This window comes from Vulpes vulpes, chromosome 11, assembly GCF_048418805.1.
Source record: "Vulpes vulpes isolate BD-2025 chromosome 11, VulVul3, whole genome shotgun sequence".
Lineage (NCBI taxonomy): Eukaryota > Metazoa > Chordata > Mammalia > Carnivora > Canidae > Vulpes > Vulpes vulpes.
This window is the reverse complement of record NC_132790.1, coordinates 29078892-29106047: the sequence shown is the minus strand read 5'-3', so window position 1 is coordinate 29106047 and position 27156 is coordinate 29078892. Positions and strand designations below refer to the sequence as shown.

At 39.8% G+C, this 27156-nt stretch overlaps 2 protein-coding genes across 4 annotated transcripts in view; one reads left to right on the top strand and one right to left on the bottom strand.

Moving 5' to 3' along the window:
* AAMDC (adipogenesis associated Mth938 domain containing) overlaps positions 1-21395 on the bottom strand; it is a 36471-nt gene extending 15076 nt beyond the window's left edge. The window contains exons 1-2 of one of the 2 annotated variants that reach the window (XM_026010423.2): positions 21237-21395; positions 10176-10325 (exon numbers count right to left, since the gene is read on the bottom strand). In XM_026010423.2, coding sequence (XP_025866208.1) covers positions 10176-10307 — 132 coding nt within the window. In that variant the 5' untranslated portion in view covers positions 10308-10325; positions 21237-21395. Of the gene's footprint in view, positions 1-10175; positions 10326-21070; positions 21183-21236 lie in introns of those variants that run through there. The other variant, XM_026010424.2, reaches the window with a different exon arrangement.
* Positions 21396-21431: 36 nt separating this feature from the next.
* RSF1 (remodeling and spacing factor 1) overlaps positions 21432-27156 on the top strand; it is a 152750-nt gene continuing 147025 nt past the window's right edge. For both annotated transcript variants that reach the window (XM_026010426.2, XM_026010425.2), the window contains exon 1: positions 21432-21972. In XM_026010426.2, coding sequence (XP_025866211.1) covers positions 21786-21972 — 187 coding nt within the window. In that variant the 5' untranslated portion in view covers positions 21432-21785. The remainder of the gene's footprint in view (positions 21973-27156) is intronic.

The window sequence follows — 27156 nt, the reverse complement described above, 5'->3', positions numbered from 1 at the left end:
CCATATCAACAACGGTAACATCACCAGATTTCAAGAACCTGGGACCATCTTCCAGCTTTTTTCCAGGATGATGATTTATCTTCTCCTTCAGTCCACGAAACTTGCAAGCAATGTGAGCTGTGTGACAATCCAGCACAGGTGCATATCCAGCACTGATTTGGCCTGGATGGTTCAGGATAATAACCTGAAGCATGAAGCCAGCTGCTTCCATTGGTGGGTCATTTTTGCTGTCACCAGCCACATTGCCATGATGAACATCTTTGACAGATACATTTTTTTTTCTGACAGATACATTCTTGACACTTAAGCCCACATCGTCCCCAGGAAGAGCCTCACTCAAAGCTTCATGGTGCATTTCAACAGACTTTACTTCAGTTATAACACTGACCAGAGCAAAGGTGACTACCATGCCAGGTTTAAGAATACCAGTCTCTACTCGGCCCACAGGGACAATACCAATACCACTAATTTTGTAAACATCCTGGAGGCAGATGCAAGGGCTTATCAGTTGGACACGGTGGCAGAATGCAAAGTAGAACTTCAAGCAGTGTGGTTCCATTGGCATTCCCATCTTTACAGGTGACTTTCCATCCCTTGAACCAAGGCATGTTAGCACTTGGCTCAAGCATATTGTCACCATTCCAACCTGAGATTGGCATGAATGCTACTGTGTCAGGGTTGTAGCCAATTTTCGTAATGTAGGTGCTGACTTCCTTAACAATTTCCTTATATCTCTTCTGGCTATAGTGTGGCTTAGTGGAATCCATTTTGTTAACACCAACAATTACTTGTTTTACACCCAGTGTGTAAGCCAAAAGAGCATGCTCATGGGTCTGCCCATTCTTGGAGATACCTGCTTCAAATTCACCAACACCGGGGATCCCTGGGTGGCTCAGCGGTTTAGCACCCGCCTTCTGCCCAGGGCGTGATTCTGGAGTCCCGGGATGGAGTTCCACATCAGGCTCCCTGCATGGAGTCTGCTTCTCCCTCTGCCTGTGTGTGTGTGTGTCTCTCTTTGTGTCTCTCATGAATAAATAAATAAAATCTTAAAAAAAAAATTCACCAACACCAGCAGCAACAATCAGGACAGCACAATCAGCCTGAGATGTGCCTGTAATCATGTTTTTGATAAGGTTTCTGTGTCCTGCAGCATCAATCATGGTCACGTAATACTTGGTCTCGAATTTCCACAGGGAGATATCAATAGTGATACCATGTTCATGTTCAGCTTTCAGTTTATCTAAGACTCAGGCATACTTGAAGGAGCCCTTTCCCATCTCAGCAGCCTCCTTCTTAAATTTTTCGATAGTTCTTTTGTCAATCCCACCACACTTGTAGATCAGATGACCATTAGTGGTAGACTTGCCTGAATCTAGTGTCCAATGATGATCATATTGATGTGAGTTTTGTCGTTTCCTTTCCTATTTTGGTTTAGGTTTAGCTGTGGTTTTCACAACACCTGTGTTCTGGCGGCAAACCCATGGAGGGGGCGGGAAGCTAGTATTGTTATTTTAAGGACACTATTGAAGACGATAGATTTTCTTGATATCTCCATTATGTAATCACGATAAAATCTACTCCTTTTATTTATTTATGGATTTATTTTTTAATATGTACTTATTTATTTTAAAAAGAGAGAGAGAGAGCACAAAGGGGAGGGGGAAGAAGAAGGAAAGAAAATCCCAAACAGATTCTGCACCAAGTCTGGAGCCCAAAGCAGTGCTTGATTATACAATCCTGAGATCACAACCCAAGCCAAAGCCATGAATCCAACACTCAACTGACTGCACCACCCAGGCACCCCAAAAATCTTATTTTAAACTAATTAAAAAGGAATCACAAAGTGGGATGCCTGGGTGGCTCACTCAGTTAAGCATCTGACTCTTGGTTTTGGCTCAGGTGGTGATCTCATGGTCATGGGATTGAGCCCCAAATGGAGCTCCTCACTCAGCACAGAGTCTGCTTGTTCTTCTCCCTCCCACTCTCCCTCTCCCTGCCCCTGGCCCTTTTTCTCCTCATGCTGTCTCTCAAATAAATAAATAAATAAATGGAATCACAACATGATTCCTCAGAGAGAATGTCACAAAGAATAAAAAAGAAATGTTTAATGATATCTATAATGGCAAATTAAATGCAGCAAACATTTATTGAGATCCCACTTACAGGTACAGTGCTAAAATGCATAGTTCTTGCCATTAGGGAGTTCACCATTTAATGAAGGAAACAGATAAATACACACTGATTATAACATAGGTGGACTGCAAAAAGTGCTATAATAGAGGCACAAAGTGTTACAGAAGTACTGAGAAGAGAGCAGCTCATTCTCACAAGGATTATTAAGAAGTGGTTGGTAGAGTAGATAATACAAATGTGAAGAATTGAAGGATATATAAGATTTCATCAGGTACAAAGGGAAACAGGTCATTCCAAGCAAATGATCTTTCATTCCTCTGTAAGTTTGTAAGGGAATAAGTATTTGGTATGGAGTAACTAGGTCTTCAGGTGTATTTTACAAAATATAGGAGGTATAATTTAAAGGAAATTTTGGAACTGAATCATTAAAAAAAATCAAGTATGTACTATGTAAAAGGCACAACGGTAGAGGCTTTACAAAGATGAACATATTTAGTATTCAAAGCAACCCCATGAAGTATATTATTTTCCAGGTCCCACCCCCAAGAGATTCTTATTCAGTAGGTGGAGAGAATGAGGGAGATAAAGAACATGCATTTTAAACAAGCACTCTAGGTGATTGTGATGCAAGAGATTCATGAATGACACTGAGAAATACTGGCTGAAAGAAAAGAATGAATTTGCATGAAGGCAAGTTGCATACATTTAAAAAATCTATTCTTCCCAACCCATGCCATACTCTTACATCAACTTATGACAAACAGGCATTATTATTCTCCTTTTATAGATGATTGAATTAAGGCACTGAGAGGCTAAATAACTTGTTTAAGGTTACCTAGCCAAAATGTGACAGTGCCAGGACCTATGAATCTAAATGTCTACTACATATCTTTATCTAGAGGCCCTATTATAAATTCAGGTTCAACATACTCCATTATCCCTACTTAGTCTTTGCCCCAAACACAAACACAGTCCTGCTCCAATATACCCAATCTCAATGAACAGCATCACCATGTACCCATGTATCCATGATAGAAATCTCCCTCACCTGCTAAATCTAATAAATCACCCTATCCTGTCAATTTCAACTTCTTAATAGTTTTCAGGAGTCTCATTTCCACACACACTACTACTGATTTAACTGTAACAAATTCATCTATTGAGTGCCTACACCACATCTAGCACACTACATTAATCCTTAGACCAACTCTGTGAGGTAGGAAATGTTACTGTCTCCATTATATCAATGGGGACTCCAAGGGGATTCCATGTCCTTTTGCCTCTATACAGATGAGCTCTAGATCAATACCTCAGCTTTTCCTCTTATCTTTCCCAGCTCTTATCCCTTCAACTAGTTCTAGTATACCTCCTTTTGCTTATCCTACTGGCAAATTAAACTTAAAAGATAAAAACTAAACTTATGGCAATTCTTTACTATTTTCCAATTATCATCAATGGTACCTCCTCAGTTTTATAGTTTTTTTTTTTAAGATTTTATTTATTTATTCATGAGAGACACACAGAGAGAAGCAGAGACAAGGCAGAGGGAGAAGCAGGCTCCTTGTGGGGAGTCCAATGCTGGACTTGATCCTGAAACTCTGGGATCAGGCCCTGAGCCAAAGGCAGACACTCAACCACTGAGCCACCCAGGCATCCCAGTTCTATAGGGGTTTTTATTTTCAGTTTTGTAAGTTTTTAAAGTTTACAAGATTTAGTAGGAAGGAATGGGAAATAAAGTTAGAATGTGACCTGGGTTTACTATTATTTGATTTCCCTTTTTTTTTTTAGCCCTACGTCTATGCAAGTTATACAACTTCTCTGTATTTAATTTTCCTTTAATAAAAGATGAGGTTAATTGTAATATTAATTCATACAGTCCTATGAGGGAAAAGTACAATATATAAATCCACAATATATAGTGTTTTTTTTTTTTAAGATTTTATTTATTTATTCATGAGAGACACACAGAAAGAGGCAGAGACACAGGCAGAGGGAGAAGCAGGCTCCATGCAGGGAGCCCGATGTAGGACTCCCGGGATCATGACCTGAGCCAAAGGCAGACAGACACTCAACCACTGAGCAACCCAGGCATTCCCAATATATAGTGTTAAATCAATTTTTTGTTGTTGTTGTTAAATCAATTTTTGAGGTGGGGAAAATCTCTCCAGTGTGGCACACCATAAATTAGTACTCCAATATATCTTACACCCATAATCTGGATAATCTTTGTCAGGCACATCAGTTTCCTGCATAGATAATCCAGTGACTATGCCTTGTCCATTGGATAAAATGTAAACTCATTTCTGCAGACATTTTCTCAACCATACTAGATGTCTGGACCAAAACAATGAGTATATATGGTTCAAAACTGAGGCATGAATAGAGAGCATGAGCTGGAGTTCTCTTTTTCTGTGGAGTCCAATTATGCAGGTATGACTGTACTATGCAGATTATGTAGGTGTGATTGTTTATAATGTGATAAACTATAAAACTTGAGAAGTTTCTTTAGACAAAATGTCTACAACTGCTGGATAAAAATAAACATCCCCTGAAATGCTTAGCTGAGCTTTCAAAGGTTAAGGGAAATTCTCAGAGGCCAAACATGAAGAGATCATTGAAAATCAAAATGGCCAACTAATACTGAAGTAACACTGGGGGGGATCCCTGGGTGGCTCAGCCGTTTAGCGCCTGTCTTTGGCCCAGGGCGCGATCCTGGAGTCCTGGGATCGAGTCCCATATCGGGCTCCCGGCATGGAGCCTGCTTCTCCCTCCTCCTGTGTTTCTGTCTCTCTCTCTCTCTCTCTGTCTATCATGAATGAATGAATGAATGAATGAATGAATGAATAAATAAATAAATAAATCTTTAAAAAATGAAGTAACACTGGGGCATTTACTATTTTTAGTCTTTTTTTTAAATTTTCTTAAAATATTTTGTTAATTTATTTGAGAGAGTGAGAGACAGGGAAGACGAGCAAGGTGAGGGGCAGAAGAAGAAGCAGACTCCCCACTGAACAGGGAGCCCAATGTTTGACTCCAGGATCATGATCTGAGCTGAAGGCAGATGTGGCCCCTCATTCTTCTAGTCTTTTATTTTATTTATTTTTTAAAGATTTTATTTATTCATGAGAGACAGAGAGAGAAGCAGGCTCCATGCAGGGAGCCTGATGAGCCTGATGTGGGACTCGATTCCGGGTCTCCTGGATCAAGCCCTGAGCCAAAGACAGGCGCTAAACCGCTGAGCCGCTGAGCCACCCAGGGATCCCCCCCAGTGTTACTTCAGTATTAGTTGGCCTGAAGGCGGCGCTAAACCACTGAGCCACTGGGGCTGCCCTCTTTTTTTTTTTTTTTTTTTTTTTTAATTTATGATAGAGAGAGAGAGAGGCAGAGGGAGAGGGAGAAGCAGGCTCCATGCAGGGAGCCTGATGTGGGACTCGATCCGGGGTCTCCAAGATCACACCTTGGGCTGAAGGTGGTGCTGAACCTCTGAGCCACCGGGGCTGCCCAGAAAATAATCTACTTTTAAAGGAACTAATTTATTGGATAACAATAACGTGTAAGATAGAAGGGAACTGATGAGAGGAAAGTGTACTGAGGTAAAGATAATTAATTTTAGACTTTAATATTTTATTAGGATTAAGTACATGAAATTCCTTTTATTTTTTAGTACATGAAATTCCTAAATTTAACTCTTTACTTAGAAAATATTGTCAGTCTCATATGGTTCAACCTAATGTAGTATAACTTTAAAGATAACCACTAAGCAAATAGAAATAAAATGTACAGCTTCCCAAAAAAGAGACAAAAGTGGAATAAAATCTCAATATAACATAAAAAAGTGGACAACAGATGATACCATTAATATAAAAATTTGAGCATGAAGAACAATACAAAATATGGGTTGTAGATACAGATAGATATTTGAAAAATATAAGGAAATTCAGGATACTGCTAAGGGTGGAGAAAAAGAGATCAAACTTCAAAGATTTTATTTTTAAAGTTGGAATACAGATCTATTATTCTTTATAATTTGCAATGAATTAAACTTATTATGTTTAATAATAAAATTTTTAAAGCCATAATTTTTTAAAGCCATAAAGTTACAAAGACAAAAAAAAGTAACCCCAATATATAGTGTTCTACAATTTTTGTGATGTAAACAATCTCACCATGTTTAAGATACCAAATGTAACATCACTGAATGCAGAATTAATAAGAGATGTACAGTAGCACATATCTAGTATTTTCACCATACAGATAACAGTGGATATAAATATTTCAAGAGCATAGAATGTAGTGAAATAATTAGGAATAATGAATTTTAAATATATATTACCTATATCTTAAATGATTTATTTAAGTAAGTTTATATAGTTTAGTTTTTGATAATGGCTGTGTCTAAAAACTGGCTTACAAAATTCCTCAAGAATTAAAAATCAATTCTCAAAAAAAAATTTTTAAAAATGTTTTAAAAATTAAAAAAATAAATAAAAATCAATTCTCACAAGCCAGTGAAAGCAATGTCCAGTATACCATTGCATAAGTATGAATCCAAAAGTTATTTCTAAGTGATATCAGAGAAAATGTTGTGAAGAACCTCTGAAAATCCTCTTCTTCATAAAGGCAATAAGAATAACGGCAGAAATGTAAAAAATAAACTTTCTCTGTTCTCTGGAAGTTAACAAAGATTTTCAGCAATTCAGGGTGTATTTAAAAAAATTTTTTTAAAAAGGACTGCTGAAAAATGAGCTTTGTGCAATTTTAACTTGCCCTATTCCAATCTACTCCATCCCCAGTTCCACTGTAGTCTTGAAAAGCAAGGACCCATAATCACAGTGAAAACTACCAGCCTAGAAATCACACAAGATGGAAGAATGGATTAAAATTCCCTCAAATCTCCAATCCCAGAGAATTGTCAATATTTGACCTGTCTGATGGTTCTCTGGACAACGCCACTCATAGGCTGTCTTTATTTGATCTGACTTAAGAGTTTGCCAGCGTAAACCTCTTTTTCCCCTCAAAGAAGTTTCTCCAGAACTGTCAGAGACAAATGTTTAACAATGCCTGGTGTGTTAGACAATAGTACAAACGAGGTCAACCAAAAGACTTAAAAGGGAAAACTATGAAATGAGATGTCCAGGCTTTGAAAAGCTCTGATATGAATGTTGGTATTGAAATGACAATACACATGTCCAAGGCTGTGCACATGTTCAGGAATGACACGAGAAGGCCCTAAGCTCACCACTCTGGCTAACCTGGAGACCCTGCATAAGCAAGAAATAGGCAGAATTTTAAACTGCCTGGCTGACTGTTGACTACATACCCCAAATGACATTCAAAGCCCCTTGGAAAACACTGGAAAACCTACTGGTTCCAGGGATATAAAGAAAAATCTGTCTAGTCATATTTCAGGAAACTGTATCCATAGAACTAGAGGAAAGTATGAGGACAATACCTTAAAAAATAGAGAATATCAATAAAGGGATAGAAATTATTTTTAAACACGAAATAGAAATGCTGGAGTTGAAAAGTATAATAACCAAAGTGAAAATTTCACTAAAAAGGCTCAATAGTGGGTTAGAATCAGCAAAACCGAAAAATACATGAATTGAGATTATCCAATTTGAGAAAAAGGGAAAAAGAATGAAGAAAATGAACGAAGCCTCAGATACCTGTTATATTTAAAATAACAATATACTCATAATGAGTATTACAGGAGAGGAGAGACAGAAGAAGCAGAAAGGATATTTGAAGAATAGTTGAAAATTCCCCAAATTTGATGAAAAACAATGTACACACCCACAAAGTTCAATATATTCCAGGTAGGATAAATTCAAAGTGATTCATATGTAGACACATCACAGTGAAACTGTCAAAAGCAAAAGACAAAGAATTTTGAAAGCAGTAGGAGAGAAATGACTTGTCAAGTCTAAGGAACCTTTAACAGTTGGCTTCTCATTAGTAACCAATGAAGCCAAAAAAGTGAGATGACATATTCAAAGTGCTTAGAGAAAAAGACTTTTATTTTTTTTTTTATTTTTAAAAAAATATTTTACTTATTTGACAGAGAATGAGAGAGAGAGAGAGAGAGACAGCGATAAAGCAAGCAGGTGACGCGGCAGGCAGAGGAAGTGGGAGAAGCAGGCTCCCTGCTGAGCAGAGAGCCTGAGTTAGGGCTCAATTACAGGATCTAGGGATCATGACCCGAGTTGAAGGTAGACGATTAACCAACTGAGCCACCCAGGCACCCCAAGAAAAAGACTTATTTAAATTTTTTTTTTATTTTAGCAGATCTTTTTAAAAATTTTATTTAAATTCAATCTGCCAACATATAGTATAACACCCAGTGTTCATTCCACCAAATGCCCAGAAAAAGACTTTTAATCAAGAATTATGTACTAAGCAAAATTATCTTTCAAAACTGAAGGATCAACTTCCATCATTATAGCACGAAGAGCTCCATTACCTTCTCCAAAATGAAAATTATTAATGAAAATTATTACTATTATTTTTTGAAGATTTTATTTATTTATTTGAGAAAGAGAGAGAGCATGACGGTAGGAGAGGAGGGACAGAGGGAGAAGCAGACTCCCCACTGAGCAGGGAGCCCAATGTGGGACTGGATTACAGGAACCCGGGATCATGACTTGAGCCAAAGGCAGATGCTGAGCCACCCAGATGCCCCAAAGTGAAAATAAAAAAAACCCTCCCCAATAAAAAAAATGGAAAAGAGAAAACCACTCAAAGCCTTTGGAAATCATCCTAAGAACAAACAGCAAATGAAAAAACATCTCTTTAGGAAAATCTATAAATATTTGGTAGGAAAGGTATCAGATTTTTCAGGAAGACTGCTACCTGCCACCCCCTATTCCTGCTCCCAGCTTAGTGAGGTGGAGACTCCACTCCAGACTGGTGCAGCCAAGAACACAGAATTATTTCCCTTTTCTGCTGCCAGCTGGAAAGCTTTGTTCCTGGGAGAAACAGGATTTAAGTGTTTCTCATCCTGCCCCCAGCTGTCTGCTGCTGAGACTAAGTCCTAAGTGAATGTAGTCCAGTGGTATGGGTTCTCTTCTTTCACCTAACCTCTACCTTGGGCATGGCACAATGAGAATCCTGGAAAAAGTATAATGTAAGGGAAATGCAGCTCAAACCACAATGAGATAACAATTCACACCCACCAAGATGATATAATAAAAACAAAACAAATCAATACTGTGAGGAGAGATTTAGAAAAATTATAACTTTCATAATTCCTAAAATCTAAAATGTAAAACAGTATATTTGCTTTGGAAAACAATTTGGTAGTTCCTCAAAAGATTAAATATAAAGTTGTCCTATGACTAGCATTTCCAATCCTAGGTATACACTTAAGAGAACTGAATGATTCTATTCATATGAAAAGTCTAGAATAAGCACATCTATAGCAACAGAAAGTAGATTAGGAGAGCCTGGCTTGCTCTATCAGAAGAACGTACAACTCTTGATTTCACAGTTGTGAGTTCAAGCCCCATGTTGGGTGTAGAGATTACTTAAAAAAAGAAAATCTTAAAAAAAGAAAAGTAGATTAGTAGTTGCAGGAGTTAGGGGGAGGGAAGAAAGGGGAGTGACTGCTACTGGTTATGAGGTTCCTTTTGGGTTGGTAAGTATATTCTGGAATTAGCACTAGTAGTTAGTTATTGCACAAGTTTATGCCAATAAAAAGTCCACTGAATTGCATACTTTATTTAATTATTTATTTAATTTAAATATTTTATTTAATTGAGAGGGAAAGAGAGATAGAGAGTGAGAACACAAGAACAGGGGGAGGGAGAAGCAGACTCCCTGCTGAGCAGGGAGCCCCATGGAATCATAATCTGAGCTGAAGGCAGACACCTAACCAATTGAGCCACCCTTGAATTGCATAGTTTAAAATGGTGAGTTAATGGTATGTGCATTAAACTCCAAAAGGGGAGGAGGAATAGTTACTTTTCACTTGCTCATGGCTTAGGAGGTTGGAAATCACTTGGTCATCCTTATGCAATGTCAACCAAACACTAATAGCTTACCTCAGTTCCTGTTTCTCTCCAATCCCAAGCCCGACTTCCCCCTGGCCACACTTTGCAGTCCTTATAAGTTTTAGTAGAGCCTTGTACTTTCATTTGCCCCCATGATAGGGAAGCAATTTCAGGGGAGGACATAAGGAACTTAACTGAACTCTGAAATTAAAAGAAAAAGATGTTAAATAAGTTATGAAGTAAAGTTGAAACAACTCCAAGATATAGGAGCTACACTAGATATAAAAATGTATTTTAAAATAGAATACTATATACAAAGTGCAGTAAACCCTGATACCCTATGAGTTAAGAAGCATCTTTGCATTTATGTAAAATGTTAACTCTTGGGATCCTGAATCATTTAACCATGGACTAGATACTACATTACTTCTCAGGCTCTGGATGAAATTCTTGATATTTTTTGAGAAATATAATTAAAAGATTTATTTCAGCATGATGGAGTGAGGAGGTTGACACATCCTTTCTCCAAAAAGCAAGTAGAAAGCTGAACAAACCTTTCAAAATAATAACTTGGCACTCTAGAAATAATAATGAAAGAGGCATACTATAAGCTGAGAAGCGCTTATTTATGAAAACCATTCAATTTCAGAGAACAGTAACATGGCTAATTGTTCCTGCCTGGGATTACCATCAGGCCCCATTATCAGTTCAGTTGATCCAGAGGTTCAACTTGGCCGAGGCAGGATATGAAAATCAACAAGTCTTGTTGCTTTGGCCAGAGGAGGCTTGATTGATTTAGAAGCATTATAAATTAAATTGGTGATTTCAATGGCAAGCAAATATGGATGGCAGGTGGTTCTGCTTCCTTGCTACTGTGGGCCGGTTTGGGGCAAGCAATGGATTTGCAGAGTAGGCAGGGATTTAACAGAAATTTCTCAGAGTTGACATAGCCATTGTGGGCTTGGTGAGATCTCCACATACCCAGAATGGACCAAATGCTGTGAATGTGTGTATCAAAGACAACAAACAAGTGGGCTTAAATCATGCAAACATTCTGGGCCTGTGGAGCCAACAGCACATGCAAAATCAAGGAGCAAGATGGCTCAGAAGGACTTAGAACAATGTAAAAGGCAAGACATGAAAACAGTCTGAGTATTGAATGTACTCCCCAGTGCACACACTGACCCACCACTAGAAAGTAAAGGTCTTATTGGCTTGAGGTGTTTGAACACAATCTTCCTTTGACTGAATACTTAAACATGGAGCAGACCCCTAGGAAGACAAGCTTAAAAATAAAAACAAGAATAAAAATTAAATGGGCGCCTGGTTGGCTTAATTAGAAGAGCATGTTACTCTTGATCTCAGGGTCATGAGTTCAAGTCCCATATTAGGTGTAGAGATTACTTTAAAAAAAAAAAGCTTTAAAAAAATGAATAAAAATTAAAAACAGATCCCAGGGGCCATACATCACATGGGAGACAGAATTCACAGATTTAGTCTAGGCAAGTACGTGACTAAGTACAAACAAACTAAGAACACGCTGTAGGGGAAAAATCAGAATCCAGAATTTTTCCAATATATAATCTAATCATTTTTGAACAAAAAACTATAAGACATGCAAAGAAACAGTCTGTTAAGTGTCTGCCTTCAGCTCAGGTCATGAGTTCAGCAGGGAGTCTATTTCTCCTCCCTTTGCTCCTTCCCCTGCTCATGCTCTCTTTCTCTCTCAAATAAGTAAAATCTTAAAAAAAAAAAAAAAAAAAAAAAAAAAGACACACAAAGAAACAAAAAAATATGACCCATACTTATCAAGTGAAACTGTATCTGAGTGTTTCTGTATGTTTGATTTAGCAAAGATTTCAAAAAATTTATTATAAATATATTCAAAGAACTAAAGAAAGCATATATAAAGAATTAAAATGATGACAATAACTTAATACAATATTGCAATAAAGAGACATTTCAAAAAAGAACCATAGAAATTCTAGTATTTATAAGTAAAATAACTAAAAGGTTAATTCTAATAGTCAAGATTCTACAGAGAAACAGACCCAGTAGATTATGCATATTATGAGATTTACTTCAAGAAAGTGTCTCATGCATTTGTGGAGTGGCCAGTTCAAAATGTGTACGTAGGTTGGCAGGCTGCTAACTCTTGGGCAGAAGTTTGTCATTGCAGTAACAATGTATTATTTCTTCTTCTTCTTCAAGGAAACCTCAGTTTTGCTTTTAAGGCCTTTCAACTGATTGGATGAGACCTACCAAGAATATTGAGGATAATCTTCTTTATTTAAAAGTCAATTGAAAAAAAAAATAAATAAAAGTCAATTGATTGTAGATGTTAACATCTACAAAACAGCATCACAGCAACACTTAGATTAGCATTTGATTGAATAACTGGGTACTATAGTCTAACCAAGTTGACATATAAAACTAACCACCACAGTACACCCCTTGTCAATCTGGCACCTATATATATGTCCTTAAACCATGTTATTCTCCAAATAAACACATTAATAAAGTGGATACTTCTGCCTAACATTAATAACTACTAATCCATTTTGCAGCTTCAAATACTGAATATGCATTTTGAAAATACATAGCAAAGTACATAAACACAGTTTCAGGTGCTATAGGAGGAAAGTACAAATTTATAAGACATGATTCCTGTTTTTAGGAACTAATATTACCCTTGAGGAGAGAAGACATATACAAATAACTACAGTTTTTTAAGGTAATTTTTTTAACATGAAGTCACTTTTGAAAAGTGGTGTAAGGGATGTATATTGAGTTGTTATGAGTGTTGAGAAGACTTCTGTGTTAGTCTTTTAAAGCTTCCATAACAAAATATGGCAGACTGAGTGGCTTAAAAAACAAATTTATTTTCTCACAGTCTTGAGGCTGGAAGTCCATTATAAGGTGCCAGCAGGATTAGTGTCTAGTGGGACTTCTCTTCCTGACTTGCAGATGGATTCCTCCTTGCTTTTCCTTTTTTTTTTCTCCCATGTGGCCTTTTCTCTGTGTCTTAGTCTTTTTTGGTCTTTTTTTTTTTTCAGGGGCCAGGGAGGAAAAAGGATGGGGTCCAAATTCCTAATTCAATCTTTTTACTAGTTATAATTCCATTCAGATTTTCTTGAGTTTCAATAGTTTGTGTTTTCTAGGAATTTGTTCATTTCCTTTAGATTATCTAATTTGTAGGCATATAGTTATTTATAATATTCCTTTATATTTTTTTAATTACTGTAGATCATGATGTCACCTTGTTCATTTCAGATTTTAGTTACTTTTTTATTTTCATCTTGTCCAGTCTAGCTAAAGATGTGTCAATTTTGTGGTTATTTTCAAAGAATCAATTTTTGGATTTATTGTTTTTCTCTATTTTTCTCTTCTCTATTTCATTAATATCCATGCTAATCTTCCTTATTTCCTTCCATTTGCTTTATGTTTAGTTTGCTTTTCTCCAGTTTTTTAAAGATGGAAAGTTAGCCTATTGATTTGAAATAATCTTTTTAATTGTTTTAAATTTTTTTAAAAGACTTTGAGAGAGACAAAAACAGCGACAGAGATAGTGAGAAAGCACATACAGGGAGGAGAGGGAGTAGCAGGCTCCCTGCTGAACAGGATCCTGGGATCTTGACCTGAGCCAAAGGCAGACATTCAATGAACTGAGCCAGCCAGAAGCCCTAAAATTATCTTTTTTAATACTGGCATTTGTATATAGCTGCACATTTGTCTTTAAGTAGTGCTTTGTGCATCCCCTAAAATTTTCATTTTTATTTATCTAAAAGCATTTTCTAGGGGATCCCTGGGTGGCTCAGCAGTTTAGCACCTGCCTTTGGCCCAGAGCATGATCCTGGAGTCTTGGAATCAAGTCCTCCATCAGGCAAGGCTCCCTGCATGGAGCCTGCTTCTCCTTCTGCCTATGTCTCTGTTTCTCTCTCTCTCTCTCTCTGTGTCTCTCATGAATAGGTAATAAAATCTTAAAAAAAAAAAAAAGTATTTTCTAGTTTTCCTTGAGATTTCTTCTTTGAACTATTGATTATTTATTTGGGTATGTGTCACTTAATATCCACCTATAAATGAATTTTCCAAACTTTCTTCTGTTTTTGATTCTGGTCTAATTCCATGTTTGAAGAACATATTTGACATAATTTCAACACTTCTAAATTTGTTGAGACTTCCTTTTTATGCCCTAGCACATGGTTTATCTTGGAGAATTCTCCATGTGCACTTGAATAAAACATGTATTCACTATTGTTGTGCAGTGTCCATAGGTGTCTGTTAGGTCTAGTTATTTTATAGTGTTGTTCAAGCCTTTTTTTTTTTTTTTTTGGTTGACATTCTTTGCAGTTGTCCTAGATGACCATTATTGAAAGCAGAGTATTGAAGTCTCCAAGAAGTATTGTTGAATTTTCTATTTCTCATTTCAATTCTGTCAGTTTTTGCTTCATGTCTATTAGGGCTTTTGATGTATTGACTCCTTGTGGTTTCATTCCTAGCTTTAGGAATGAAGTATTGACCTTTGAATCTCTAGCTATAGGAGTGAAGCACTGACTTAAGCTAATGCATTGAGTACATTCTACTTTCATTTTCTATACTGGTCACACTGGCTGAGTGGCTGAATACGTGAGTTGAGACATACCAATCAGTGTCAGTTTAGGGACTTTTTTGGGGGAAATTCTGAGATATTTCCCCAAAGGGAAATATCTGGGATGGACAGAATATAGAAGGGTACCTTGAAACTATTAGTACCAGGAGGGAAATCAGTTTGAAAATTCAGCCCATGCGGAAGGCAACACAGACATCCTAGGAGAGTTATGATCTGATTAGATCATATCTCAAGCATGAGCTACCACTCATCTTTTCAATGATGTAAGGTAATATATTTCCTTTATTGTTTAAGCCTGTTTGTCTTTTACTTGCAACTTAAACTATTTTGACACAATTAATCTTAAGGATTCACCAGATATCCAAATGTCATCTTAATAGTATTGAAGAAATACTTCTGCAACCCAGTTCTGCTTGGTACTTGGAAAACTGATGTGTCTGACATACCATAAAGTTTTACTGAATTAAAAGTATACAATAACTACTGTAGTCCTGCTTAGATGTCATCTAGGAGTATGGAGGTAAGACAGAAATTTTACCCAACAATGTTTCCTTTGTCATTACCAAATGATAAAGATCAAATTTGTTCATTTATCCAGATGTTCATTCATTTTCCTCCACATGTAAAGCTAAGGGAATGTGTTTCAAACTTTGTCTAAATCACAACAAATACATTTTATATCATAACACACACACCTCTACAAACATATATATTTCATATATACTTTTGCAATATATATATTTATCATACCCTTATTATATGTGATACACTATTTTTTTTATAATACACTATTTTCTATTCACTTTTTAGCATCCTCCCTTTTTAGTACTGTTCTATTTTTTTTTTCATTTTTAATGTAATTTTGGTCTTGATCCACCAAATTAATTTTAAAACTAACTAATGGGTTATGATCCTTCATTTAAAAAACATTACTATAGGCAAGGGCTACATTCAAAATAAATAATGAGGGCAGCATGTGCACTGGCTACATCAAAATGGGAGTGGAGGGCTAGAAGAGGGTCTGATGTGTCCGTATTGAATGTTCAGTTGCTGGGAGTTGTTAGAATGAAACTAGGGAAGCCAATGTCCCAGGGATTACGTGGGAGGCTCACTCAGGACAGGGGTTCTTCTGCAATTAGCATGTATGTATAGTATCTTAGTATCTTAACAGATATTAAGATATCTTAATATCTTAACTTTCTAGTGCACACTAGTGAATATCAGTGTTTTCTGTACAAGATACCAAACTGTATAATGTGATCCCTGACCTCAATTATCTAATAAAGTTAAAACATATAGACACATAGCAACGATATGAGGTATAATACATTTTAATATCAGTTGTTTCCTGCATACACTTTTTAAAATTTTTTTTAAAGATTTTATTTATTTATTCATGAGAGACACACACACATACACAGAGAGAGAGAGAGGCAGAGACACAGGCAGAGGGAGAAGTAGGCTCTATGCAGGGAGCCCAACATGGGACTCGATCCCGGATCTCTAGGATCATGCCCTGGGCTGAAGGCAGCACTAAACCACTGAGCCACCGGGGCTGCCCACATACACTTTTTTTTAGTAAAAATCTTTTTTTTTAATTTTTTTAAATTTTTATTTATTTATGATAGTCACAGAGAAAGAGAGAGAGAGGCAGAGACACAGGCAGAGGGAGAAGCAGGTTCCATGCACCGGGAGCCCGACGTGGGATTCGATCCCGGGTCTCCAGGATTGTGCCCTGGGCCAAAGGCAGGCGCCAAACCGCTGCGCCACCCAGGGATCCCAAAAATCTTTATTCCACCAGAGAAATTAAGTCTCAGCTATTCTTTTAAAAGAAAAGAGGACTAATGTATAACTCTTAAGGAAAAAAGATAGTAAGACACGTCTAAAAGTGCTTTCTTAAAGGAGTAGAATTCTGCTGCAACAAAGAATTCAATTATTAGGAAAAGAACAAAAAATGGCTGGTTCAAATCTTGTTATATTACACTTATCTTTCTTTTTATTTTCTTATTAAACTATCTTGAAGAACACTGATTCCTATTTCTGTTGACACTTAATAGCTTTTTCTTTAAATGTAATATATCTAGATGTATTAACTCTTTAAAAAGTGAACTTCAGGGACGTCTGGATGGCTCATCGGTTGGGTGTCTGCCTTTGGCTCAGGGCATGATCCTGGAGTCCCGCATTGGGCTCTCTGCAGGGAGCCTGCTTCTCCCTCAGGCTGTGTCTCTGCTCCTCTCTCTCTGTGTCTCTCATGAATAAATAAATAAAATCTTAAAAAAAAAAAAAAGTGAACTTCAGTGGTGCCTGGGTGGCTCAGTTGGTTGAGTGACTTAACTCTCATTTTGGCCTCAGGTCATGATCTCAGGGTCATGAGGTAGGCCCCATGTGCTTGGGCTCTGTGCTCAGTGGGGAGTGTGCTTCTCTTCCTCTCTCCCTTTGCCTCATCCCATGTGCACACATGCGGTCTTTCTCTCTCAAATAACAAATCTAAAAAAAAAAAAAAAAGAAAGAAAAAAAGTGAACTTTAAACAAAGTTAGACTGTGTGTAGATAATTTAATGCTTGTTTGAAGGCTTCTTGATGGCAGTAGCAATAAATTAATTATGGATTTTTTTTTAATTTTATTTATTTATGATAGTCATACAGAGAGAAAGAGAGAGAGGCAGAGACACAGGCAGAGAGAGAAGCAGGCTCCATGCGCCGGGAGCCCGACGTGGGACTCAATCCCGGGTCTCCAGGATCGCGCCCTGGGCCAAAGGCAGGCGCCAAACTGCTGCGCCACTCAGGGATCCCTGGATTTTTCTTTAAAGCTCCTCTATCTTTATATTCTAGCCTGATGTATATAACTCAATTATTTAACTACATAAATTGGGACTACTCTTGTAACCTACAACTTTTGTTGGCCTTGAAAGGCAAAAAGAGATGGTGGTAATGTGAGTGTTTGTTGTTTATTTTCTTTTCAAGAACAGACTTGTGAAGGTATGATCTATATCTTGTAGTAAAACATTTATCTTTTGGGCAGATATAACTTTCTGACGCCCAAGGACTTTGTTCCCATGCCAATCTGGATTAGAAAAGGCAGAAACTCTAACCTTATTTATCAGTTCCTCTTTGAATCACAGTGTGAGGATTGAGAAAAGAAAACTATAGTATAAGGCTTTCTTTTACTATGCTATTTTACAACCCATGGAAGAACAGGAGGTGAGATACTGTAATAGCTGAAAGTGAAGACCCAGAAAGGAAGGGGAGGTAAGGGTTACAAAATTACATAATTAAAACTTCATTTGGTTGAAAGTTCTATCAAAGTTCATTCACAAGTTTCTTTCTCTGCTTCACAGAGATGTAATTTTGTTTAATATTGTGTATCTGCCTTTTATTTAAAAGGATTGAATTATATAACAATCTTATCAAGATTTTTTTTTTTTTTTGCATCTTTCTGTAAAACTGTTGTTAAGGATGTATTCTAGGTTAGATTTTTCTTAAACTGGGGTCTTCAGGTCCCCAGATCTAAGGATATATACTTGGCACTCTGAGAATTCCACCAATGTTTTAACTTAGACATGTATTTAAGCAGTGTTGCTTAAAAACAGTATTTTACTGCACATTAAATGAAAACTTCTTTTGCTATGATAACTCACAGCCATAGATATTTTCCTAAAGTAAGATTTTAGTTCCTTTTTTGTTTTGTTTTTTACATTTTTATTGTGGTAAAATATACATAAAGTTTACCCTTTTATTTTTTTTTTAAAAATTTTTTAATTTTATTTTTGATAGTCACACAGAGAGAGAGAGAGGCAGAGACACAGGCAGAGGGAGAAGCAGGCTCCAAGCACCAGGAGCCCGATGTGGGATTCGATCCCGGGTCTCCAGGATCGCGCCCTGGGCCAAAGGCAGGCGCTAAACCGTTGCGCCACCCAGGGATCCCTAAAGTTTACCCTTTTAACCATTTTTCAGTGTATAGTTCAGTGTCATGAAGTGCATTCACATTGTTATGTTGACTTTACTTTCTCATGGTACTATATCTTTTTTTTTTTTATATTTCATTTATTTATTCATGAGAGACACAGAGAGAAAGACAGAGACTTAGAGGGAGAAGCACAAAAAAAAAAAAGGGAGAAGCAGACTCCCCACAAGGAGTCCAATGCGGGACTCATCCCAAACCCCAGTATCACACCCTGAGCGGAAGGCAGACGCTTAACTGCTGAGCCACCCAGGTGTCTCCTCATGGCAGTATTTCTCAAAATGGAATTTTCCAGAGTATTTGAGAAGTTAAAAAAAATTTTTTTCCCTTTAAAAAGAGTCTGTGCCCAGTAGTTGTTTATCTCACTCACACGTGGAATTTAAGAAACAAAACAGAGGATCATAAGGAAGATAGGAAAAAATAAAACAAGACGAAATCAGAGAGGGAGACAAACCATAAGAGACTCCTAATCATAGGAAACAAATTGAGGGTCGCTGGAGGGAAGAGGGATGGGATGGGAGGATGGGATAACTGAGTGATGGACATTAAGAGGGGCACCTGATGTAATGAGCACTGAGTATTATATAAGATTGATGAATCACTGACCTCTACCTTTGAAACCAATAATATATTATATGTTAATTAATTGAATTTAAATAAAAATTTAAAAAACAGAAAAAAAGAGTTTGTGTGTTACTCAGGATAAGGAGTCAATATTCTAGATTATAAATTCCACTTAGAATATATGTTTTTCTCTTTTTTTAAAATTTTTATTTGTGTGTGTGTGTGTGAGTGTGTGTGTGAGAGAGAGAGAGAGAGAGAGAGAGAGCAAGAACAAGCATGAGGGGGGAGGGGCAGAAGGAGAAGGAGCCAGAGAATCTTAAGCCTACTCCAGGCTTAGCACAGAGCCTGAAGTGAGGCTCAGTTTCAACAATCCTGAAATCAAGAGTTGGAGGCTTAATGGACTGAGCCACCCAAACACCCCTAGATTTTTTTTCTCTCTTGATAAAAATATTTTTCTTTCGATAATGAGAATGATATAGATCATTATTTTTTTCCTACAAATATAGAACAAAATTCAGTATTTGTAAGCATTTTCCCTGTTCCCAATTATTTGCCTATACTCTGTATTTCTTTATCTTCCTTTAATAATAAATTTTCCGATTTTACCTGGTTGACAGTACACCTTGTTTCTTTTTCTTTCTTTCTTTCTTTCTTTCTTTCTTTCTTTCTTTCTTTCTTTCTTTTACATCTTGTTTCAAATTCTTAAATAGGTGCTATGTAAGTGTTAACATTTTTAAAAAGAGATTTACTTGACAGGGAGAGAGAGAATACAAGTAGGGGGAAGGGAAAAGGCAGGAGGAGAGGGAGAAGTAGACTCCCCGCGGTGCAGGGAACTCCGCGGCACCCCCCTCCGGCTGAGCAGGGTGAGGGTGAGGAGGCTCCATTCCACCCCCACCCCCACCCCCCGCCCGGCCCCCTTCATGACCTGAGCTGAAGGCAGATGCCTAACTGACCCACCCAGGCTCCCTGGTAATATGTAAGTTTTAAATGCACGTTGAAAATTCTGGCTCAAGGTAGTAGACTGTATAAATTATAGCTGAATTCAATCTAAATTTTAGAAATTCCTTTGTGCAGTAGTAGTAGCTAACATTTTAAAAATAGTTACAAAAATGTGCCTGGGCATTGTGCTGATCAATTTATTGTGAATAGCTAGTTACAACCCTATAAGTACCGTTATCACTCACGCTTCCCAGAGGTTCAAAGAAGTGAAGAATCTTCTGCAATGACCTGAAGCAGTTGTTAGGGACCCCAGTCTGGCCGACTTCTAACGCTCAGGCTCCTAACCATAATGCACCTTGCATCCCAAGTTGCACATTCTACTTTGCATGATTGATGGTTTTCTGAGACTCTTGGTGGGAGAACGCTCACCGCTGCCCCCAACGAAGCCGACCCTGTCTTCCAACAATTTTTTTGCTCTTGCACCAAGTCGCGTATCCTCTTAGGGGAGTCCTAGCCCCACCCTCTGACCCTGGTCCCCTATACCGTCTCGTCCCCTCAGATCCTCGTTCCCCTGAGTCTCTTCCCCTCACCCCCTGGCAACCACAGCAGGGCCCTGCCCCCTCATAACTAGGTCTGCCTAAGGAGCTGGCCCCTTCAGACCGTGACCTCCTACCAGGGCCCCAACTCCTCAGACAGGTGATACTCGCAGAGCCGTCTCCTCGGCCTCCTGTCCCGCGAGCCCTCAGACCCTCTTTTCCAGCACAATTGTGATTCTTGTACCCCAGGAGACAGCAGTAGCCCTCAGCAAATGCTCCGCAGGCACTTCTCCTCACAAAGGTCCTCTCCCAACCCCCAATTAAAGGCACCTCTCTACCTTTCCCGTTTCCAAACTTCTCTCAGAATCGTGGTAGGGTTTGTTCCTTTTTTTCTCTTTTCTCTCCTTGTTCTGCTTCTTATTCACGCTCCTCAACTTCCCCCAAGAGCTTGTGGCCCTGTTTCAGATCCCGGAGGTTCCCCCCCTCAACCCCCCCCAAACTCACCCAAAGTCCTCTCTTCAGGAGAGTTGCGATCCCAAACGGCTCCGCGCTTTACCTCTCACCTCTGGCGGTTCGGGCCCTCTCCGCGGAGCGCTCCCCCCACTCGCCCCGCCCCGAAAGCGCCTTTCAGCTAGTCGTCGCCCGAAGCCACGCCCCCTCCACGCCTATTGGCCACTGTTCCTAAGAAGTCCCGCCTCCTCAGCTTCCAGTCCTCCTCCCGGCCCCGCTTCCCTTGTTTTCATTCCCCCTGTCACACGAGGCAGTGGCAAACCCAAGGTGGGAGGGGCGAAGTGGAGGGAGGGAAAGGGGGGCGGAAAGAGGGCGGAAAGTGAAAGGCACAGAGGGCCTCTCTTTCCCCAGTCTGACTCGGTTCTCGACTGCTCCGAGCAGCCGTTGTATTGTGGGATCGCGGCGCCGTGCCGGAGGCGCTCGGATCCACGGGGGAGCTCACTCACTAGCGCCTCCTGTTGTCCGCAAGGCTGCTCTGCCATTCCTCGGAACCCAACTCCCTCCACCGCCCCCATCGCCTCCTCCTCCATCCTCCAGTTCAAAATGGCGGCGGCGGCAGCAGCGGCGGCCGCGATGGCTCCTCCGGGCTGCCCGGGTTCGTGCCCCAACTTCGCCGTAGTCTGCTCCTTCTTGGAGCGCTACGGGCCGCTGCTCGACCTGCCCGAGTTGCCGTTTCCCGAGCTGGAGCGGGTGCTGCAGGCGCCGCCGCCGGACGTCGGCAGTGGAGAAGGTAAGCGAGGGGCCCGAACGCCCGGCGGGAAGCGGCCCTGGCACGCTCCTTCCCCCTGCTCTTCACGGACATCCCGGGCCTCCGCGGCTCTGTCCTCCCCCCGAGGCGCAGCTCCGGCCGGCCCGGCTTCTCCGCCCAGCCCCCAGGGTCTTGGGCAGCGGGGAGGCGGGGCAGAGACCCCCTAGGGCCGCTGGGCCCGGCGCCGAGCGGAGGTGGGGGCGTCGCGGCTTAGGTGTGGGCTGGGGGCGTGGAGCGGTCATTGTGCTGGCCGGCCGCCCCTGGGACTGTTTCCCGGCCGCAGGGGCCGGTCCTCCACCCCTTCTCCCCCTGGGTGGCGGGGGAAGGGGAGCGCAGGTTCCGGCCAGCTTTGCGCTTTTCTCCTCCTCCCCTCCCTTGCTTCTTCCCCTCCTCCCACCATCCTCCCCACCATCTCGGGGGAGGCTGGGCTCGTCTTCTCGGGGCGCCCCTTTCTCTCCCTCCACCTGGGTGGGCGGGGGCCAGCGGACACTTCAGCCCTCCCTCCCTCTAGTGGGAACTCCCCCGAGAGAGTCGCTCGCGTCTCTCTTCCCTTCCCCTCGAGGGCCGGTTTAACCCCCAAAACTCCTTCCTCGGAGTAGGGAGGTTTGCTCCTCCCTCATGGGAGCGGGTGGGGGGGTCCTCCTCCATTCTTGCTTTGGGGGTCGAAGTCGGTTCAGCTTCTCCACTTTGGAGGCTACAGGGTTAATTTTTCCTCCCCCATAGTTTTCCTCCTCCTTCTCCCCACCTCCCCCCAAATAATAGAAAAGCATCTCCCCACTTTTCTAATCCCTTCCCCCTTCATCGTGGCAGCGAGGCTTAGGGGAAGAAGTCGTCCTCCCATTTGCAGGGTGGGGTGGGGTGGTTAGTATGTAGGCTGGAGGAGGGGCTCAGACGGAGGGGGAAACAGTTGAAGAAGGTGCTTGTTGCTCATGTTTCTCTCTCTGGTGCTGCTGGTCTATTATTGGTGTTCGCAAGTGGTGCTCCTTCCACATAAGGCCACCGCGCGGGTGCAGGGCGCATGCTCTGCCCGGCCCCATTGAAACTTCCTGCTGCTGCTGCTGCTGCTGCTCCTGCTGCTGCTGCTGCTGCTGCTGGTTCTTTCGCCGGAGCATCTCAGCGCTGTGCCTGCTGCCTCCCCTTACACTGATCGCGTACATTTCACCCCTTATTTATTCCTCATCCATGCCTCTCCTTTCCTGGCATATTTCTTCTCTTAGAGAAGGCCTTTTGTTTTTCTGGGGTTTTTGTGTGTGTGTGTTTTTACCCCCTGTGTCTGAGCATTGCCTTTATCTGGGAACAGCCCTTAGCTGGAGAAGAGACGTTTCCTAAATAGATTTTTTTTTTTTTTTTGGTTCGTATTAGGTTGCTAACGTAGTTTTTGTATAAGACAGATAGCTGTTTCCTTTCTAAGAAAACAAGGTTGCTTTTTCAATTCTCCGTGGAAGTGAAGAAGTTTAACAGAATGTATTTACATTGCTAGAAGGGCTCCAGGTGTGAAGTTTTCAAAATATTAGCTATAGTGAAGATGATGTTGTGGCTATCAAAGACTCAGATTAATACAGCACTTACTGTACAGGCCTGTATTTTTTATCTATAGCCCAGATCTCTTTCTGCCCTTAACAAACTGTGGCATATGAAATGGTAGTTTTTATTATTAATTTGAGAGAAAGAGTACGTGCACAAGCAGACGGAGGGGCCGAGAGAGAGAGAGAGAGAGAGAGAGAGAGAGAGAGAGAGAGAAAGGGAGAGCAGGCTCCCTGTTGAGGAGGATGGGGCTCTATCCCTATCTCATTCCCCCGGGGAGCATGACCTGAGCCTAAGGCAGACATTTAACCAACTGAGCCACCGAGGCCCCTCCAAAAGAGTAGTTTTTTTCTTTTTAAAAGATTTTATTTATTTATTCATGAGAGACGTAGAGAGATAGAGGGAGAGACACAGGCATAGAGAGAAGCAGGCTCTATGCAGGGAGCCGGAAGCAGTTTTGATCCCGGGACTCCAGGATCACGCCCTAGGTGGAAGGGAGGCACCCAACCACTAAGCCACCCAGGCGTCCCTAAAAGAGTAGTTTTTTAATGTCGTGTAAAATAGGAGTGATAAATTACATTAAATAAAGACTTCCTGCAGCATTTCTTTAAAAGTTAAGCTTCCCAGTATAGTTATTTTATTACCAAATTGCATTTACATTCAAGTTTTATAGTAGTAGTCACTATGAAGTCACTATACTAATATACGTATCTGAGAGAAATTTGGGGAAAAGGATTGCTGGCGAATTGGAATTTGCTGGGACCAAGTTGAAAGGCAGGTATAGACCTGTGATGGCATTGTATTCTGGGTGGTATACAAGTTTTCTTGTCTTCCATTCCTGTTAAGTATTTCTGCTGTTGCATTTGGCTTGTTATAGAAGAAAAAATATCAAGGTCAGTTTAATAGTTCTTGTTACCTCTCTATCTAGAGTTGAGCAATGGCCACCAGCTAAGTGAAAACTGAGAAATATTCTGGGCAGAGAGATTATACCAGGGGGCTCAGCCAGTGCATTACCATTGGTAAAGCATCCATAATTGGCATTTGCATCTATAATAATGGATCTTCACATAATGTGATCTAAGAATAATTATTAAGTAATGTTATACAGTTCAACATACTTGTCAAATGAAAAGTCTGTGCAGGTGAAATGCCATTACTGTGCTGGGAAAAGATTTTCAGGCCTTTGATGATGGTTAACTTGTAACAGTTGGATGAAGCAATTCTAGTCCAACTAACAAAATTTGAACTGAATCTTTTTGGAAAGGAGTTGTGTACTAGAAAGAGTTAAGATTAAAAAAAAAAAAAGAGTTAAGAGACACGAGACATGAGTTTTAGCACAGAACAGTATTATATAAGTTGTAGAGCAAATTATTTAATTTCTATAGACCTTGTCTCTTGAGTAAATAGAGATAATATCTGAGGATCAAATGAAATATTTCAAAAATCCTTTCATAAACCAAGCTCTTGCAGTATTCTTGTATTACAAATTTTATTAAAGATGTTAAATTTTTAACATGTGAGAATAGGGGTATGAGCAGAGGTATTATATTTAGCTATTATGCTCTTTGGGAAAAATCTTTGTTATAGTCAGTTGAGTTTTGCTCTATATAAATGAGCATTTTAAAAAGGCAGTTCTTAATGCTGCTTAAAAAATCTTAATTTATAAAACTTTTGGTTTTTCCTAGTGTGATTATCCATTAAAATGTGCTTTTTTTTTTTTTAATTTTATTTATTTATTCATGAGAGACACGGAGAAGCAGGCTCCCTATGGGGAGCCTGATGCGGGACTCTGTCCCAAGAGACTCTGTCCCAAGATTGGGGATCACAACTTGAGCCAAAGGTAGACACTCAACCACTGAGCCACCCAGGTGTCCCAGAGGTGCTTTTGAAAGTATATTCTTGTGAGTTAAACTGTTTAAAACCTTTTACCTATTCACTTTTTGTCATAGGTATAGCAATATTATGGCATCCTTTGGAGGAAACTGTAGTTCTCTATATTCCTTGTTTGAGCACTTTATGATCATTTCCCTAAAAATTTGTTGGTAAGTTTTTATTTGGCATTGTGGCTTTAGCTTAGAATTCTTCTTTCATCCCCTAGAGAGGAAATTATTAAATTTAAGTTTGAGTGATATATTGAGCATTTACTATGTACAAACATCATTTCATTCTTTGTTCTTTGAGGTTGGTACTATTAATTCTTTTTGGCAGGCATAGAAACTAAGGTTTAAGAGATTGCTTTAGTTGCCCAGTGCCCAAGATGATATATAGTTATTGGTAAAATCTGATTTTTTAAAAGATTTATTTATTTTAGAGGAAGGGAGAGAGCTCAAGAGTGCTTGCTTGGGTGTGGGGGGGAGGGTAGGGGCAGAGGGAGAGAATCCCTGCTGAGCATGGAGCTTAAGTTGGGCCTCATCCTGAGACCCTGAGATCAAGACCTAAGCTGAAATCAAGAGTCAGATGCTTAACCAACTGAGCCACCCAGCACCCCTAAAATCTGATTTCTAACCTAGATCTGAGTCCAAAGCCACAAAATTATACCTAGCCACAGGGCCATGTTTTCTACACTACACTAAGATACTTCAAGGTATTGCCACCAACTTACAGAGGTGCTATGTGGTTGTTTAAATGTTCAAGGAACAGATAGCAGGACTTGACATCTCTTGGTTGCCAGGAAAACTACTAGCTTTACACAGTTCCTGATTTGAACCTTAGATTGTGCTAAGTTCCTTTGGGTGATGTACCTTTGTGAAGTTGGGTTTTGGTAGGGTTACTGTGACGAAATGTAAATGCTGCATGAAAATCAGTGAGAAATAGGAAATAAGAATAGCAGTGTCCAGTTTGATTTCAAGGTTTGAGAAGTTGTTCATATTGCCTAACCATAATATGCATTCTGTAGGTAAGTAAGTAATTGTGATTATTTAAGAATGAAGTAAAAACTTTTTTTTCAGCTAAGGTAGATCAGTTTTTCAAGTTGCTACTAACAACTTGATAAGTGAAGCTCTTAGTGTTTCTTTGCCTCCTGCTGTTGTTAAAAAAGTTACTGAAATACTGAGGGTGTTAGTTTGGAAACTTGTGCTTTAGAGACTATCACTGAGTTTTGTGACCAGAAAGAAAGGAGTACTATGTCCATTTTGACTTTATTTTGTAGAGAAGAAAACCCAGGTGCAGAGATTGATTTCAAGTGTATGTAGCAACCCATTGGTGCTATTCAGGCCATTCTTTTCAGAGTCCACCTGTGTGCTGAAACCATCAAGAAAAAAAATTAGATTTCTTGTTGATTTAAGTTAGAATAGGAAAAGGGTGTGCCGGCTAAAGTGTTTAAAAAAATTTTTTTTTTCAAAGGAATCTCTACACCCAAGGTGGGGCCTGAACCAAGAGTTAGTTGCTCCACTGTCTGAGCCAGCCAGGCACCCCTGAAGGTGTTGGTTGATCCCCACTCCCTCACAATCTACTTTTGCCCCCCTAGTTCTATGCTATGCATGGACCTCCCCATCTTCTTCTTGACTACAATTGGATGAATGGAAGGTACGGATACAAGTGAAAATGGACATTGACTTTGTGAGATTACCAACAGCCAAGGCTCCCATGTGTCTTTCCTTTACTTCAGAGGACATTCTTTTTCAAGAGGAAAATGAACTTTTT